The following is a 17286-nucleotide window of genomic DNA, read 5'->3' on the forward strand; positions in this document are numbered from 1 at the left end:
CGATGAGGTAAGGGTCATAAGAAAAATGTAAACAAAGGCAAAAAAGCACAAGAGAGCCTGGACGGGGGACAAAAGACAAGGAAGGTTTCATGAAAGAGGCAGAATCTGTGTGCTTTAGAGCATCTTGCCAGGGACAGACAGTAGAGGCACAGAGCTCAACCTCATTATATCCAGATGTGGTGAATTGCTTAGCTTGACTAGCAAGGTGCACATGCACAGATTAGACTCCACAAAAGGTCAGATATCCTCTACAACCGCTCACTGGGGCAGCCGTTCCTTTGCCATATTGTAAATACATCAGCAATGCTGTTCGTTTACAAAACATTTACCCACTGCTGATGAGGTCCCATGGCAGAACACAGTATCTGTTCTCAGAAAGCTTATAAAGCACATGTGGGCGTACTCATGAGGAGTCCCAACCAAATGAGGGCCCTAAACCCAGAAAGACAGGGAAATTTGGGGGTAAGAGAAAAAATAGTATGTACAAAGAGGAAGAGGTACACTGAAGTCATTTAAGGTCTAGTTTGCTGGGTAATGGGCGGGGCAGGTAGTGGGGAAGTGAAGCTGGAGAAAAAAATTAGGCCAGATAACCATGGGTCATGGAAGTCATTCAGAACCATCTGCGTTTGATTCTGAAGGATGTGGCAGAATCAAAGAACCAGAAGCACATGATTGTCTTGCTTTTCAGACAGGTGATTTGGGAGCTTAGAAGGATGGATTGGAGTGGTACTGGAGACAGAGACCAGGTAAAAATGACAAGACAGTGACATATGGCTTTGAGAAAGGTTTATGTGATGTGCTGACCTGGAGATGATCAGGGCGAAGAAGATGGAGGTAAGGAGACACATGCAGGGTTGATGAGTTTGGTTTTGGACAGGTGAGATAAGCAGTAAGACTATGGTACAAACTGCTGATATATTCCAGGATCCACTCCTTCCTTCCTAGCTTTATTAACAGGAGCCATGCTGCCCCTGCTGGAGAAATGGTTTCCCAGCTAGAGGCAACATTCTGGTAGCTTTCCTGGCATGGCAGTCAGGTATGGCCAGTGAAATGTAAGTAGAAGTAATGTGTGCAACTTCCAGATCACTTCCTTCCTCCCTCTCTCCCTCCCTCCCTCTCTAGGCTGCTTGATCTCCAATCTATCCTTCTCCCATGCTGCTGGCTGATGCATTAGCTGCCATATAGCCAAGGAAGGAAGTCACATGCTGGCCAATTCTTGAACAACTTTGTACCACAAAGCCAGACCCAGTTGTGAACCACCTGCTGATGTTGAGAAGGACATAAATCAATCTTCAACAACTCTGGAACTCTCTGCTATAGCTGCTTGCAACTCATACTTTGACTGGCACAAGATTAGGTGAGCTTCTTTAAATTTTGAGAGTACATCCAGTCATATTAGGTTCTAGAATTGTTAACATAATTTCATCTCAGATTTAAAATTATTCTAAAATTAAAAATAAAGTGCCCTTATTAAGCAGATAGAGAGAGTCTATCAAAGTCACCTTTTTTGTCACATTTGGGCTTCATGAGAGCAAGACAAAGAACCCCAAGGCAACCTGATAAAGCATGTAATTTAGCTACTAATGAATCTACCCCATTAGGATTATACTGCAACAAACGGGAGCATCAGCCAGGACTCAGAAAAAGTTTCACAAATTGGGAAGTACAAGAATTTTTCACATGAGCATTCTTTGAATCAACAACACATTGAAATCTGCAACTGCTGCCTCCACTCCACTGGCTGCCTCCAGGAGTAGATGGTAGCTTCTCACCCTTATTCACACTGTGAAGATGGCCACCATAATTGGTCCAATACGGTGCTCCCTCAACACCACTTCTGTACTTGGCAGCACCTACTGTGCTACAAAAGCTACTTCCTTCTCTAGCCCATAAGCTCCTTAAAAGGAGAGAGACTGGGGCCTGGCAGGGGGAAACATACAGGACCCTGTAACTCAGTGGTATAGGGACTGCCTAACATGGATAAGCTCTGGACTTGATCCCAGCATCCTCCATGACCTCCCTCACAGACACACACAAACAAACAGAGAGGGAAAGGAATAAGTGAACAAGTATAGAGAGATGGTGGTAAAGGAGGGGTGTATGCAAAAGGCAAGACCAAGACCTGAAGACCTGAACTCAGTACCAGTTGAGGAATGAGGACACAGATATTTTACACATGCTGGTGAGAGCTATGAGTTGGCAAAATGTTTTTTGGGAAGGAATACAAATAGAAGCTAATGAAAAATTTAAATGTATTGAATTCCAACCTGGCTGCTACAATTCTACAAATGTATCTGATACATATGTACAAGTACTCAAAGACATTTATGCAAGTATATTTGTAGCACTTCTTGTAACAGGCAAAAAACTACAAATAAACTAAAACATGTACTGTGGAGTGAGGGAATAAGTTACAATAGAAAAGTACAACTGAATGCAGGGACTTTATATACTGATATAGAAAGATGTCTAAGGGCTGAAGGTGTGGTCAAGTGGAAAAGCATTTGCCTAGCAAGTGCAAGCACAAGGCCCTGAATTCAAATCCCAGTACCACAAAAAAAGAAAGATGTCTCAGATATTTAAAGGAAATAGGCAAGTTGAAGAAGAGTGCACACAGTAAATGCCAATCTATTCTCTCTCTCTCTCTCTCTCTGCTAGCAAGAACTGAAAAACGGAAATGAGAAACTTTTCCTCTTTCGATTTTAACTTTCTGTTCTGATTTTTAATCATGCATATTCACATTAAAAAACACATTAAACAAAAATTTTTAAACGAAAAGCTGCAGAATGATACTTCTGTCACCTGTATGGAGAATGGGTTTGAGATTGATAAGACTAGAGGAAGGACAATGGGCTAGACTCTAAGACACATTTTTAAATGCTCTCAGAACAACTGTGCAAATGAGGAAACTGAGGCTTGAAGGTGGTAAGGGAGTTGCCCAAATTCTCAGCATGACCCAGATTTGAACTGAGGTATGGCCACAATATTCATGCTCTTCCCAACAAAGCACTCCAGTATCTCAAATTTTATTTAGAAAGTAAAAATCATGTGTGTAAGTGCTGGTCAGGACTAGGTCAGAAAACACTGGCCTTCTCATTTCATTCTACTGGCTTCCCTCTACCAAAACACTTACAAAAAAATAGCTTATCACAACTTAACCTTCCTATCTGTTTGTTTGTTTTTTTTTTTTCAGTGATGGGATTGAACTCATGGACTCACGTATGCCGGGCAAGTGCTCTACCTCTGAGCTACACCCCTGGCCCAAACTTTCTTTGGTAACAAGAACCTTACAACCTCACAGGTCCATCCTTCTGAGCATCAGTTCTTAGACTAAGGTAGGTTCTCCAATACAGAATAATAACTCATATTTGGTTATCACTTCATCCACTACTGAACCTAAGGAACCAGGAAAGCTTCCTTTCTGCCAGCCCTGCTTTTAGGCACCTGAGTCTGTCCATTCTTCTCCTCTCCAGCCCCACTGGTAAGACCTTTGCATTGCTTCCTGGACAGGGCAGCAGCAGAAGTGCCATTCCAGCCTCCAAACCTGCTACTGCCATACACACAACATTTTAGAGAGATCTGCTGACACAAGAACCTGTACTTGAATGCTCAGAGTAGCTTTTATTTGTAACAGATCAAAACTAAACAATCCAAACGTCTTCAATGGGTGAATGGTGCAGTGGCTACACATCCATACAGTGGAATACTACCCAGCACTGAAAAGAACCCAACACACAGTAAAGTGGGTGGATCTCAAGAGCATTACACTGTTAGCCTTCCATATTCGTGGATTCTGCAGTTTTTAATTCAACTAACCACAGATAAAAATATTTAGTAAGATCAATCAAAAATATTTAGTAAGATCAATAACTAAGTTACGGTTAGACAGGAGCAAGAAATACTGGTATACTATTACACACTAAAGTGACTATAGATAATAAGGTACCACACATTTAAAAAGCTAGAAAAAAGGATTTTGAAAGTTTTTCACCATAAAGAAATGATAAGCTGGGCACCAGTGGCTTACACCTATAATCCTAGCTACTCAGGAGGCAGAAATCAGGAAGATCACAGCTCAAAGCCAGCCCAGGCGAATAGTTCACAAGACCCTATCTCAGAAATACCCAACACAAAAAAATGGGGCTGGTGGAGTGGGTCAAGGTGCAGGCCCTGAGTTCAAGCCCCAGTACCATACAAAAAAAAGATAAATGGTTGATCTGATTTAAACATTATACAACATACACATGTACCAAACATTACATGACACCCCATTAGTGTAATTTTTATGTTATATATCCACTGAAAATAATTTTAAACTAAAAAGGTAAACATTTGGGGGAAACAGCATCTGAACTGAACATGTACAGTTCTTTTCTTGTCATTATTCCCTAAGTCATATAACTATATAGGTGGTATTTATTTTGTATTAGGTATTATAAATAACCTAGAGATGACTAACAGTATATGGAAGATATGAACAAGTTATAAGCAATTATTACACCATTTATACAAGGGACTTGAACATCTATGGATTTTAGCATCCACAGGGGGTCTTGGACTCAATTCCCTGAAGATACTGAGAGGCAACTGTAGTTAGAGGAAAAAAAAAAATCTCAAAAGATGACATACTATATGATCCCATACATACTGTTGAAATTACAAAGTTACGGAGATATAGAACAGATTAGTGTTGCCAGGAGTTAGGTTTGGTAGGTGGGCAAGGTGGGTAATATGGCTATAAGGGATAGCAACAAGGATCTTTGGAATGATAAAGCAGTTCAGGATCCTGGGTGGTGGTGGTTGTATGAATCTCCACATGTGATGACAGTGAACTGTACACACACTGCACCAATGCCAATTTCCTGGTTTTGATATTGTACTATAGTTATGTAAATACACAATCATTACAGAAAACTGGGTGAAAGGTTTGTGGGATTTTGCAACTTCTTTTGGATCTATAATTATTGCACAGTAAGAAATTTTAAAACAGGACAGATTTGTTGAAAATATGCAGCAATCATACCATTCTTCTATTTGAATTCCTTAATAGTGACTTTTAAAATTGGGTTGAAATCCTCAACATGGCATAGGAGACGGTGGGACCCCTGGCCCACTGCTGTGCAATGAAACCACATGGGACGGCAACCATACTGCCATTAAACACCTGCAGGCCTCTGCTCAAGCAGCTCCATCTGCCTGAAATGCCTTCCTTCTGCCCCCTGCGCTCTGGCCAACCTTCATCCTCCTTCAAAATCTAGTTCTGGCACCTGCTTCTCTTGTAAGTTTCTTTCTACAGCTTTTCCCTTGAAACTGCTGGGTATGACCTCTTTTTGCCATCCTGACCTGTACTCCTTTTATTTTGCATGGTAAGCCTACCTTTACCCTACTCTAAGCTTCTTAAGAGCAGAAAATATGTCTGACTTATTTCTCAGCTCCCTTCAGTAGCAGCCCGGCTAAGGTTTGCTAAAGGCAAAACTAAGTGGGAGAATAAATGTGGTGGAGTACTAGTTAAAATCAGGACTTTGGAGCTGGACTGCCAGAGGGTCAGCTGCTTATCTGGGTGACCTGGGGCAAGTGACTGCATGCATCTGTAAAACAGGGGTGAGGGCAGATTCTTAGTTGCCTCGAGAAGAGACAGTGCAGCCCATCTGAGAAGAATCTTGACACAAGCATACCCTCAATCTGACCAGGCTTCATCTAGATCCAACTACTAATTCCCCCGAAACACATTTAATTACACTGCAGAGATGTAATCAGCAAAATCCCAACTATGGAAATGCTATAGAATAACCCAATTGCTTCAACAAGTAAACTATAAAGAAAACAAACAAAAGACATAGAGGCATAAAGGAGGAATCTACAACCTAAAAGAAAGTTAAAAGACACATCAACCAATCACAATATATGGTTCTTATCTGGATATATCCTCAAACAATTAAGGAAACTATAAAATTCATGAAAAAACTAGAAATTTAAATACTGACTGGTTATTTGAAGACATTAAGGAATTACTTTTTCAAATATAAAAGACCCCTTATCTTTGACAGACATACTGGAAAATTCATGGATGAAATCATATTTAGGACTGGCTTGAAAATAATTTGAGACGGGTTATGAGTGGGTATGTGTATGAGGTTAGGGATGAAACAGATTGGTCAGGGGTTAATAACAGCTGCTGGATAACATTCTGCTTATTTTTGTGTATGTTTGAAAATCCCCATAATAAACAATTAAAATAATAGACTGGTGTTGAAATTATTTCACACAAAGCCAAGGAAAATTATTAAGAATGAATTGTTGTTATAGGAGAAGGGGACCAGGAACTAGAGAAAAGGTTAGATCAAAAAGAATTAACCTAGAAGGTAACACACATGCACAGGAAATTAATGTGAGTCAACTCCCTGTATAGCTATCCTTATCTCAACTAGCAAAAACCCTTGTTCCTTCCTATTATTGCTTATACTCTCTCTTCAACAAAATTAGAGATAAGGGCAAAATAGTTTCTGCTGAGTATCGAGGGGGTGGGGGGAGAGGGAGGGGGAGGGGTGGGTGGTAAGGGAGGGGGTGGGGGCAGGGGGGAGAAATGACCCAAGCATTGTACGTACACATGAATAATAAAAATGAATAAATAAAAATTAAAAAAATAAATAAAAAATAAAGAGATTGCTGGGCAAAAAAAAAAAAAAAAAAAGAATGAGTTGTTGTTAAGGAAATTATGTAGACTTACACCTTCCTAGCCAAGTGTGAAAGATAACTACATATTTAGATCAGAAATAGCTGTCCTACTGCCAAATCAATAGTCAGGCTTATGTTTATCCTGTACATCATGAAAACAATTGGTTTACTCACTATTAATTGCTTTGTCTGGCATGTTTTTAACCTGGACAATTGATTTTATTTTAAATAGACAAATTCAAACTTGTTCCTTCAAACATTTATTTAGGGAACCAGGTAAACACATTTTAATCTGTTAATGAATTATTATAAAGTCCTTACACTCTGAATCAAATTCTCAGAAAAATCAAAGCTGGACTCCAGAGACTATGAGAAAAAGGATTATTTTTAACCCCACAGGATTCTTCTGGAACAATAATAAAAATAAAGATTAAATGGAGGAAAGCATTAAATAGATTGGCTGTTGTTCTTCTAGAATAAATTAAAAGCAAAACAGGAATATTCAGAGTGGAAGACCCAGGAAACAATGTTGACTTGGGGGAGACCTGGGTTCGAATTCACTCACCAGATGCTTGCTATGAAGCAGAGAGCTGAGTGTTTCCTCCGATGTAAACCAGTTTTCACAGCTGCTACTCACAGGGCTCCAGCCACAATTAAATGAGTACCTGGGCTGGTACCTGGGCACAGGGCCTAGCTCCCCTGGCCCTAGGCTACTTTTCCAGCTCCTCCCAACATCTCCCTCCCACACAGCCTGGCCTGGAGGTTGACAATCCTGTACCATGCTGTATAGGGTCTACATTTGGCTTGGCTCAAGGCATCTTTAAAAATTTTAATTAGCTATTATCAACATTTAAGAATCAGGGATGTCCAGACACAGATTTGGAGTTCTGCAATCTTTTAGGAAATCACTGGGTGAATTTCTAGCAATTCTGACTCTCCAGGGACCCCATCACTCCAGCATCTCCATCACATCATGGTTGTCTGGCTGCTCCTGAGAGCACCACACTTCACAAAGGGCCTTCAGAGGCCTTACTACTTTAACAATGGCCTTGCCCTTTCCCTATCTGACAAATTCCTGGTCACCATTCAAGGCCCATGAGCAAGACCTGTCACCTCCTCCACATTTCCATGACAAAGACTCTCCATTATAGTTGGCATCAGGTCCTACCCTGGAACTGTCCACAGGCTGGCCATCTCAACTAGGCTCCTGGGTTCTCTGGGAGAAGGGACCCTGTTGCTATCTTCTTTGTGTCCCTACGGACACAGAAAACATGACCTAGATAATGTACAATTCAGTAGATGCCTCCTGATTGTGTGGAAAGAAGCTCGAGCTAAATTCTTATAAAAATGTAAAATTTTCATCACAGCTTGTTCTGACAGTTACCAAATAATGGGGTCAAGGACATTAAAATATTTCACAAAACGAGAACAAGTTTCCATCTGCTTACAAGTTCACAAGTTAGTTAGAAGTCACTGACATAAAAGATAAAGCAGAGACAACAGGCAGGCGGGAACATTCCTTAGATCATTCATTGAACTAAAACTACTGAATACTTAACTGTTTGCTTCCTAAACACTGGGGGAAACCAGTGGACAAATCACACAACTACCTGTTTCCCTAAAGCTACAGAAAATAAACAGGCAAATAAATAGAAGCATTTCAAACCAGGGTAAGTGCTAGGGAGAAAATGAAAGAACAATGAAAAACGGAATGACTATAAGAAGAGGGTGCTCAAGGCAGGCCTCACTAAAAATGAGACATCTGGGCAAGGGGAAGGAACAGAAAGAGCCAGCTATACCAAAATCCCAGAGACAACACCAAATACGGGAAGCAGCAAGTGCAAAGGTCCTGAGGTAAATGAATGGGTTTGGCATGTATAAGGCAGGTGAGACGTGAGATGGGGTGTGTGTGTGTGTGTGTGTGTGTGTGTGTGTGTGTGTGTGTGTGGTGGGGGGGGGGGCAGTAGAGAATAGAGGAGGTGGGCAGGGCCCACTCTGGCTTTGCTGGGCACTGAGTGTACAATGACAAGGCACTGGAGGAGTGGGGGAGGACCCTGGATGGATGGGGAGGGGTAGGACATTCATATCCCGGTATTCCGCAAATGCGCCCTGGCGCTTTCCTAGTCATAGAACCTGACAACAACCCTGTCCAAAAATAGTAGACATTTCCCCCACTTTCCCGAGGGGGAAAACCGAGGGACAGCGAGGGTCATCAGAGTCTTGGCCAAGGTCGCGGGGACCAGACCCCGAGTTCCTGAGCATCGGGCAGGGTGTGCAGCCGCGTGCCCCACAATTGGGAGGGATGGCGCCTTACAGACCCCACGGACAGGTCTGCTGGGGCCAGGCCAGAGAAAGGGCCCGCAGCTCGAACTGCTGACAGCCAGGCGGGAGGGGCGACTGCGGCATCCCGGTGGACAGGGGCGGCGGCCGCCCGTAGACCACAGCCCTCCCCGGCTCGGCGGCCCCGCGCCCACCCCGCAGACCCCAGCCGGGCCGACCTCCCGCCGCCCCTCCCCGTCAGGGCCGGGCCCGAGCAGCCCCCGCCGGGCCTAGCCCGCCAGTCCGCTGGGCTCACCTCGCCTCCCCGCCGCCGCGCCACGGGGAGAGAGCGGGCGGGCGGACTGGCGGCACTGCAGGCTGGCCGCTCCCGGCTCCGCTGCCCGGGGTTCGGCCGCCCCGCCCCGCTCCGCCCCGTCGCCGCCGCAGTGGGTGTGAGGGGCGCCGGGGCGCTTCGACCCTTCCGGTCCGGCTGGCTGCTCCTCCGCTGCCGCTGCCGCCGCCGCGGCGCTCGGCCTGACGGATCCGCGGGCCGACCAATCAGCGCGCAGAGAGCCAAGAAGGCGCGGCCAATCGCGCTAAAAGGGTGGGTCGCTGCCTGGCAGCGCGGGCGGGGCCTGGAGGCCGGACTGTCGCCGCGGGTCAGGGTTTGGGGGAGGTATGGGGAGCGCTGGACTGTGGGGAGCGGTGTCCTTTGGGTGGTCAGCCGCGTGGGCCGAGTGGCCACCGCGGCATGGTTCTGCCCGCCAGCTGAGCCCGCCCTCCGGGCAAGAGGGGCGGCGCGTGTCGGTGGGACGCGGAGCCAGGAGGTGGCGGAGAGGGTGGGCCGAAGGGACCGAGAGCATGGCAGGGCAAGACCAGCGAGGGCGGAGCGCCTCAGAGCTGCCGGGTCCCAGGGGGAGTCGGGCATCGAGGCTACAGGTGCTCGCCGCGGCGAGGCGGACTGGAGAGGGACCGGAGCCCGGGGGTTTGGGGAGGAGCCCGGGGCGAGAGCAAGGCCTCGGCATCCACGAACCCGGCGCGGGGCCTTGGTCTCTTGCACGCCATTGCGGGGGACGCTTCGCGGGCCACACTGAATGGGAGCAGCCAGGAGTCAGGTTGTAGAGGTGTGGTGAGGAGAGAACACCATGATCCCGGTGCATAGGCAGCGGGGTAGGGGGAAGAGGGCTCTTGATGGTAGGGCCTAGGCTTCTGTCTCAGGAGTAGAGGGTCGGGGAAGGGGAGTACAGTGCCGAGAGGCCCCTAGACACTGGGGTCCTTTGACACCGAGCTGTTTTTGATGCATCTTCTGCAGTCTTCAGGCCCTCAGATCGGGTTTCAGCAAAGTCTTGGGCGGTAGAATATGTTGGGATAAGTCACGGTTTGGGGTATCCATAAATCTGCTTCAGTATAGTAAAGCTGGAAGCGAGGTGGAGAGACTGAACACATTGGGCGAATCTTCAGAGATCTGTGGTTAGCTGGTCCTGGGGCTTGGCTTTTTTAGACTGGAGAAGTGGAGACAGTTGTTGACAAATGGAAGCTCTGTTCTTAAAGTGATAGTCTCAGGATGCTAGGGAGTGACCAAGACCAGAGTAGAGAGACGTAGTAGGACCCAGCAGATGAGGAGGTTAAGAGACTGGAGGGATCTGGAGGGTGGTGGCAGAATTTGGAGAGGATAGCAACCCTGTGACCCAGATTCCAATGATTCTGAGGGCACAGCCAGGCTTAGCAGGCCTCCGGAGGGGTGCGGTGGAAGAATTTGGAGAGGACAGCAACCCTGTGACCCAGGTTCCAAGGATGCTGAGGGCACAGCCAGGCTTAGCAGGCCTCCGGAGGGATGAGGTAGAGCTAGGGAACCAGCCATGATGTCCCTCTTTGGTCACCCCCACCTTGGCCACCAGAGGGAGTTTTCTAAAATTGAGCCTGGGTCATCCCTGCTCAAAATTCTAGCGCTGAGTGTGGCCTGCATTAAGGAAGGTCCATCCCCCCACACTTGTCCTCACCTCAGCCTGGCCTGCCACCCACCTCAGGTCATGAGAAAACAGGGCACCAACAATTGTCAGTAAAAGTCCACCTGGCCATCAGTAGAATGGGGCCACTGATTCCCAGTCACACCCCATGCCTAATTTTATAGCACTTGTCCCATCAAAAGTAAGTTACTGCTGGATGTTGCTGGCTCACGCCTATAATCCTAGCTACTTGGAATGCCAAGATTGGGAGAGCTGCAGTTTGAGGCTAGCCTGTGCAAAAGGAAAGAGTTTGCTAGACCCCATCTCAATGGAAAAAAAAAAAAAAAAGGTGGACATGGTGTTCCTCACCTGTCATCTCATGGATGACAGGAAGACTAAATAGGAGGATCTCAGCTGGGCAGGTCTAGGCAAAATATAAGACCTTATCTCCAAAAGAATCAGAGTTTAAAAAAAAAAAAAGACTGGCGGTGTGGCTCAAGCAGAAGAGCACCTGCATAGCCTGTACCAGGCACCAAAACTCACTGTACATATATTCATAGCTAGATACATTTCATGCTGTTTTCTATGAGGATTATGTTCATTGCAGAGACCATGCTTTTTTCTGGTTTATGAAATATGGTGAATTTTTATGGATGCAAAGGAGAGGGGAACTAGTCCATGACTTGGAAGAGTATAAGGAATCCTGGTTGAGGTCTCCAAATGAAAAGATCCTGCCAGAAGTGTGACGTGAACTGCATGGGACATGTGTCCATGACTGAGACCTGATCGCACCTATCAGTTGGAGAGAAGCAGTTAATGACTGAATAGGAGGAGGCCTGGCTAAGACTGGAAAGCCAGCAGTCATGTGTTGGACTAGTTGCATAGGCAGAAAAGGCACTCAGGCCAAAAGGCTCAGAAGCCAGGACCTGTGTCCTGTTCTTCTGTATCAGTGTCCTCACTGTGGATTGCCTACAATCTGCATCACATTCTGCTCTTCCACCATTTAAGGGTGGGGTGGGCTCTCAGTCCCAAGTCAAGTCTGAAAACTCACAGTGAAGGACTCTGAGAGCCCCCTTTGGTGGGGCTTCCACCCCTGCCCAGTCAACTGGCCTGGTACTCAGGCTTACATTGGAGAAAGGACGACTCAGCTGGAATGGCAGAAGTCTAGGGGCTTATTCTCTGGCAACCATCAGAAAGAGGGTTATATGAGTTGGGGGCACAGCTCACTTTCCCTTCTACTGTGTGAAGACACAGGGAAGATTTCTGTGTATGAGTCAGGAAGTAACCTCACCAGAAAATCTGATGGTGCCTTGATCTTGGACTTCCCAGCCTCCAGTGCAGTGAAAAATAAATTTTTATTATTTATGTTACCTAGTTAATGGTATTGCTTGAATGGACTAAAACACCTGTCTTACTCTGTTTTCTGTTGCTTTAACCAAATACCACGGACTGGGAATTTATAAGGAAAAATATGCTTATTTGGCTCTTAGTTCTGGAAGCTGGAAGTTCAAGATTGGGCAACTGCATCTGGTGAGGTCATTGCTGGTGTGAACTCTCTGCAGAGTTCTAAGAAGTGCAGGGCATCACATGGTGGGAGGGACAAAGTCCTAGCTCAAGTCTTTCTTCCTCTTCTTATAAAGTCACTATCTTATTGGGATAGGACCCACCCTCATGGGGTCATTCTTAATTACCTCCTGAGGGCCTCACCTCCAAAGACTGTAGTTAGATTGAGTTTTTACCCTCTTAATATCTAACAATGGGGATTAAATTTCAACATGAGGCTTATTAGGAACATCCAAACCATAGTACCCCCAAGCACTTTTTCAAGAAGGAAAAAAGAAAAAAAAAAAAGCTCAGAACACATAGATACAAGAAACAGGAGCCCAACACATGATCTGAGAAGGCATTTCTTAGAAAATGATGAAAAGTGATCCTGGATGACAGCTGTGCTCCAGATGAGCCATATGACCTGAGATAGACTGTCATCATCAAGACTCTCACTTCCCTAGGAGCCATCTTTTTAACTTGAGGACTGAATACCCAGGAGAGCTTGGCTCAGGTTCTCAACAGTACTTGGCTTGGCTTAACTATGTGCTTACAAGGGTCTCTTCTACCCTGCTGGAGGTAGGCCATGGTAGGTTTAGAAGCAGAAGGTACAGAGCAGACCCTCTACCTCTGACTGCATTTCTGCTGCATGTCCAGTACCTGGTCCACACCTCACCCCTGCCAGGCACCCAACTGTGGACAACCCTGACTCAGAACTTGCCGGTGACCTTGCTCACAACTTCTTCAGAAGGGGAAGAGGAATGGAAGCCAACCCATGACTTGGAGACCAATCCTGGAGCCTCCATCCAGTGGGGCAGTATGTGGTTGTCCTCCATTTTCAAAATTAGGCAACACAGTCCCCTAAATATCCCTAGAGGATTGGTTCTAACTTACCCCCCATCTCCCCATGGATACAGAATCTGTAGGTGCTCCCCACATGCAAAATGGCATAGCATTTGTGTAGCAGCTATACACATCCTCTCATATACTGTAAATCATCTCTAAATAACTTATAATCCCTAATACAATGCCCACATATCACTTTATTCATGTGGAATCAGCATAGTACTCAGTGTGCAGCAAATCCAAGTTTTGCTTTTTTAGAACTTTCTGGAATTTTTTTCAAATATTTTCCATATGTGGTTCGTTGACTCCCTCGGTGTGAAATCCATGGATACAGAAAGCCAACTGTATATTATTATTTTAAGATAATATACAGGTGTAACCACAAAGAAAAGGGAATAATTAACACAAAAGTCAGTATGGTTATTGCCTCTTAGGCATAAAGGTGAAATACGCTTTTCGAGGTCTTGATCAAATAAAAATGTCCTGACTAGTTTGTAAATAGTTTCCTAATTTTAGGAGTTGTATGGGTCATGGTATGGTTGGAAAGCCAGAAATCAGCAGGAGTTACCTCTTCATTGTGAGGACTGGAAGGTGGAGGTCAAGAAAAGCCACAGTAGCTCTTGAGTTCCTGCCAGTGCTCAAGGGTTGGAGTTTTGAAAGGGATGCAGGAAACTTCTGTCTGTGGTCATCCCTGCCTAGAGCCCTGAAGTTGGTGGGTTTGGGAGAGTACTCAAGGGCCATATCAGAATCCCTTACTGATGAAGCCACATTTCCATTTGCCTCTGCCAGGATAGAAATGCATAACTGATTCTCCTCTGTTCACCTGTGGTAGCATCTAGATAAGCCCAGCATCAGCTGAAAACACTGTGAGTTGAAAACACATGTAATATACTGTCCAATCATAGCTTTAGCTATGTGCTCAGAACACTATAGTAGCCTACAGATGGACAAACTTATCTAACACAAATCCTATTTTACAATAAAGCATCATTTCTTGAATACTGTACTCAAAAATGAAAACTACAATGGTCATATGGGTATTAGATGGTTTCAATTGAATGCCTGTCCCTTGGCACTAGAGTGAAGTCAAAAACTTGTGAGTTGAATCACCATTAGTTGGGAACCATCTATAATGATTTCTGCCTCTCCACTCTCTTCCATGGCTGCCTCTCACTGGTGGAGTTTAACTCGCAAATGTAGTTCCCACGCTTCCAGCCCGTTTGATACAGGGAACAGAATAAAAGAGGATGGAAAAGTTGTGGAGTCCCCAGGTAATCTGGAACAAAGATTTGAGATTTGAGTGTTACCCTACTGAGCAGCAGTCATGAAGACACCATTCTATATGTGCAACAGGATGCAAGTAGCTAGCCTAAATGCCAAACTCACAAACCTTCAGAACCCTCTGGCTTTCTATCTTCCTGCCTGATTGTAATATGATCAATGATTATAATAGGCTCATTGGGAAGAAAGAAGAATAAATTTGAGTTTCATCCCTCCATTCTGCCTCCATACTCTTCCATCTCAAGCAGTGTCACATGGCTCAGCCCCCTCCAGGTTTGGCAGACCCTCAGTTGAGAGTCCCAAACCCCCTATATTTTGTGGCATCAGATAAAACAGTTCTAACTTTTGTATGAGAAGCACACAGGTCATGGATATATGGGTGATGGTAATGGTTACTAGCTATATTGGTTTTATTATTTTTTTGGTTTACTAGAATAAAATACCTGAGGCTAGGTAAGTTGATAAAGAGAGGTTTATTTAAGTCAAAGTTCCTCCCCTAGTGAGGAGCCACATCTGGTGATGGCCTTCTTGCTGGCACAGTCCTGAGGGTGGTGCAGGGCATCACATGGTACATGTGTGTCCTGGTCTCTCTCCCTCTTTAATCAAGTCGCTGGTAATTCAATCATGGGGCCTCTGCCCCAATGACTTTAATCTTAATCACCTTCCAAAGACCCAACCTCTAAACACCATAGTCAGATTAAGTTTCCATCCTCTTTATACTTCCCAAACAGGATTAAATTTCAACACATGAACTGCTGGAGGACACGCTCAAACCATATCCCAATTGTATCACTAACAGGGCTGTTCCCAGTCGACACTGCCGATCGCCAAATTCAAAGTGCACAATAAGAATGAGGTTAACCAAATGCAAACACTCAAGAGCACCCCAAATTGTACTGTCTTTATTGTCTTAAAATTGCATAGTACTTTGATTGTGCACGCTTTTAAGTAGAGAGCAGGGTAGCCCACTTGAAACTGCCCTCTTGCACTGGACATTTCAAGCTGTTTTATGTGAGTAGGGATCAAAGTGCTGGCAGGGGTTAAAAAGATCCATGATCTGATGAAACAGAAACTGGAGAGTTGGAGGGATTTCGGTCCATTCGAGAAGAAAATGCTCAAAGAAGTAGAGATTTCAACTGGACTTACAGAAGATATAGGAAGATAGCTGGAGGGGCTTCACTGATGTCAGAGGAGGGAATCAGGAGCAGCTTGAACAGGAAGGAAAAGGAGAAAGGAGTCCAGAGGGTCAATGCCTTGTGCTCAAATCTGAGATGAATGCCACTAGTGAGGAGGGAGACCAAAGATGGCGCACTGGATAGCTGAGGTGCACAGTCTAGGTGTTAGCACACTACAGAAAGCCACATACTAGAAAAATAACTTAAAAGCTATACAGTCATCATTATAAATATTTTGTTTTTAAAAACTAACTAGTATTGGTTAAAAAAGGTTCACAGTTACTCTGAAGAGAGCGGTATCTCTATTGCACAGTAGTGGAAAAGTCTGCTCTGATCCCCTTGTGTAAACAATGATCCCCCCTTCTCCTTGGGCGATGTCAGGACACAGAGAAACAGTATTTGCTGTAAGCCAAAGCACTTGGGTACAAGGCACATCGAAGCTGTCAAGCTCTACTGGGAACACGTGGAATCCCACTTCTTTTCCCACGTGGCGTCCCTGCGGTTGGGACAGATCTTGAATCAGACTAACGGTGCTGATGGTCTTATCATGATCTTGTTCTCATTCTACAGTGACAGACTTGGCCAGATTTCTGGGGAAGTCAACCTAAAAGGAAAGACAGGAGCCTCAGGAACCCACATACCACACAGCAACAGGTGGACATCTTAATGGCTTTTATCAAAGTACTTGAACCCAAGGAGACAGGTACTCCTGGTCACTGCCAACCATGAGCTACCTGACCATCTACATCTTGGAAGCGGATTCCTTACTCCAGAAGCTTCATTTAACTGTATAGTTTTTAGTTCATCCAATAAGCATTTCTTGTGCACCTGATATGTGTCATGTTGTGTCAACACTATTAAAAGAATATGACTCATGCATTTAAAAACAATTGGCTTGATGTGTACTGCTAAAAATTCACTTTTCAGTTGTTGGGTGTGGTAGTACATGCCTGAAATCCCAGCACTCAGGAAGAGTGAGCTAGCCTTGACTATACAGCAAGTTCAAAGCCAGCCTGTGCTACATAGCAGGAACTGTCTCAAAATAAAAAAATAGATACTTTTCAGGGTTAGCGGTATAGCTCAATGGTAAAGCACTTGCTGAGCAGGTGTAAGGCTCTGGGTTTGGTCCCCAGCATGACAAAAATATATAAATAAATCATAAAAAATTCACTTTTCTTGGAAGGATACACATAAATTTCATGAGACTCGTTATTTTAGGGTGGAGAGTGGCACAGAAACATGACTTGGAATGGTTGATAAAGTAAGCTTCCACTTTGTCTGTAATGTCTTATTTATGTAAGAAAGGATGAAACAAATGTGATGAAATGTTATCAAATATTAATTCTGGATGGTAATAAACAATCAGGTTTCTGTTATATTGTTCTTTGTGTTATGTGTTTTAAAAACGGTTCTCAAAATAAAACTGTAATAAGGGAGCTGGAGGTATGGCTCAAGCAGTAGAGTACCTGACTAGCAATCACGAGGCCCTGAGTTCAAGCCCCAGTACCAACAACAACAAATCTCAAAGTGGACAATAAAGCCAATGAATTTTGGACTGG

The 17286-nt window shown here is 44.8% G+C and overlaps 2 protein-coding genes across 8 annotated transcripts in view; both read right to left on the bottom strand.

Moving 5' to 3' along the window:
- Mapk9 (mitogen-activated protein kinase 9) overlaps positions 1-9425 on the bottom strand; it is a 53149-nt gene extending 43724 nt beyond the window's left edge. The window contains exon 1 of one of the 4 annotated variants that reach the window (XM_074057474.1): positions 9251-9423. The gene's annotated coding sequence lies outside the window, so the exon portion shown is untranslated. Of the gene's footprint in view, positions 1-9250 lie in introns of all 4 variants that reach the window. The other 3 variants (XM_074057473.1, XM_020164197.2, XM_074057476.1) reach the window with 3 other exon arrangements.
- A 6007-nt stretch (positions 9426-15432) lies between these two features.
- Positions 15433-17286, bottom strand: part of Gfpt2 (glutamine-fructose-6-phosphate transaminase 2) — a 51357-nt gene continuing 49503 nt past the window's right edge. For all 4 annotated transcript variants that reach the window (XM_074057478.1, XM_074057477.1, XM_074057479.1 and 1 more), the window contains one exon: positions 15433-16331. In XM_074057478.1, the coding sequence (XP_073913579.1) occupies positions 16287-16331 (45 nt within the window). In that variant the 3' untranslated portion in view covers positions 15433-16286. The remainder of the gene's footprint in view (positions 16332-17286) is intronic.

The sequence above is a fragment of the Castor canadensis genome, chromosome 16 (assembly GCF_047511655.1).
Source record: "Castor canadensis chromosome 16, mCasCan1.hap1v2, whole genome shotgun sequence".
Lineage (NCBI taxonomy): Eukaryota > Metazoa > Chordata > Mammalia > Rodentia > Castoridae > Castor > Castor canadensis.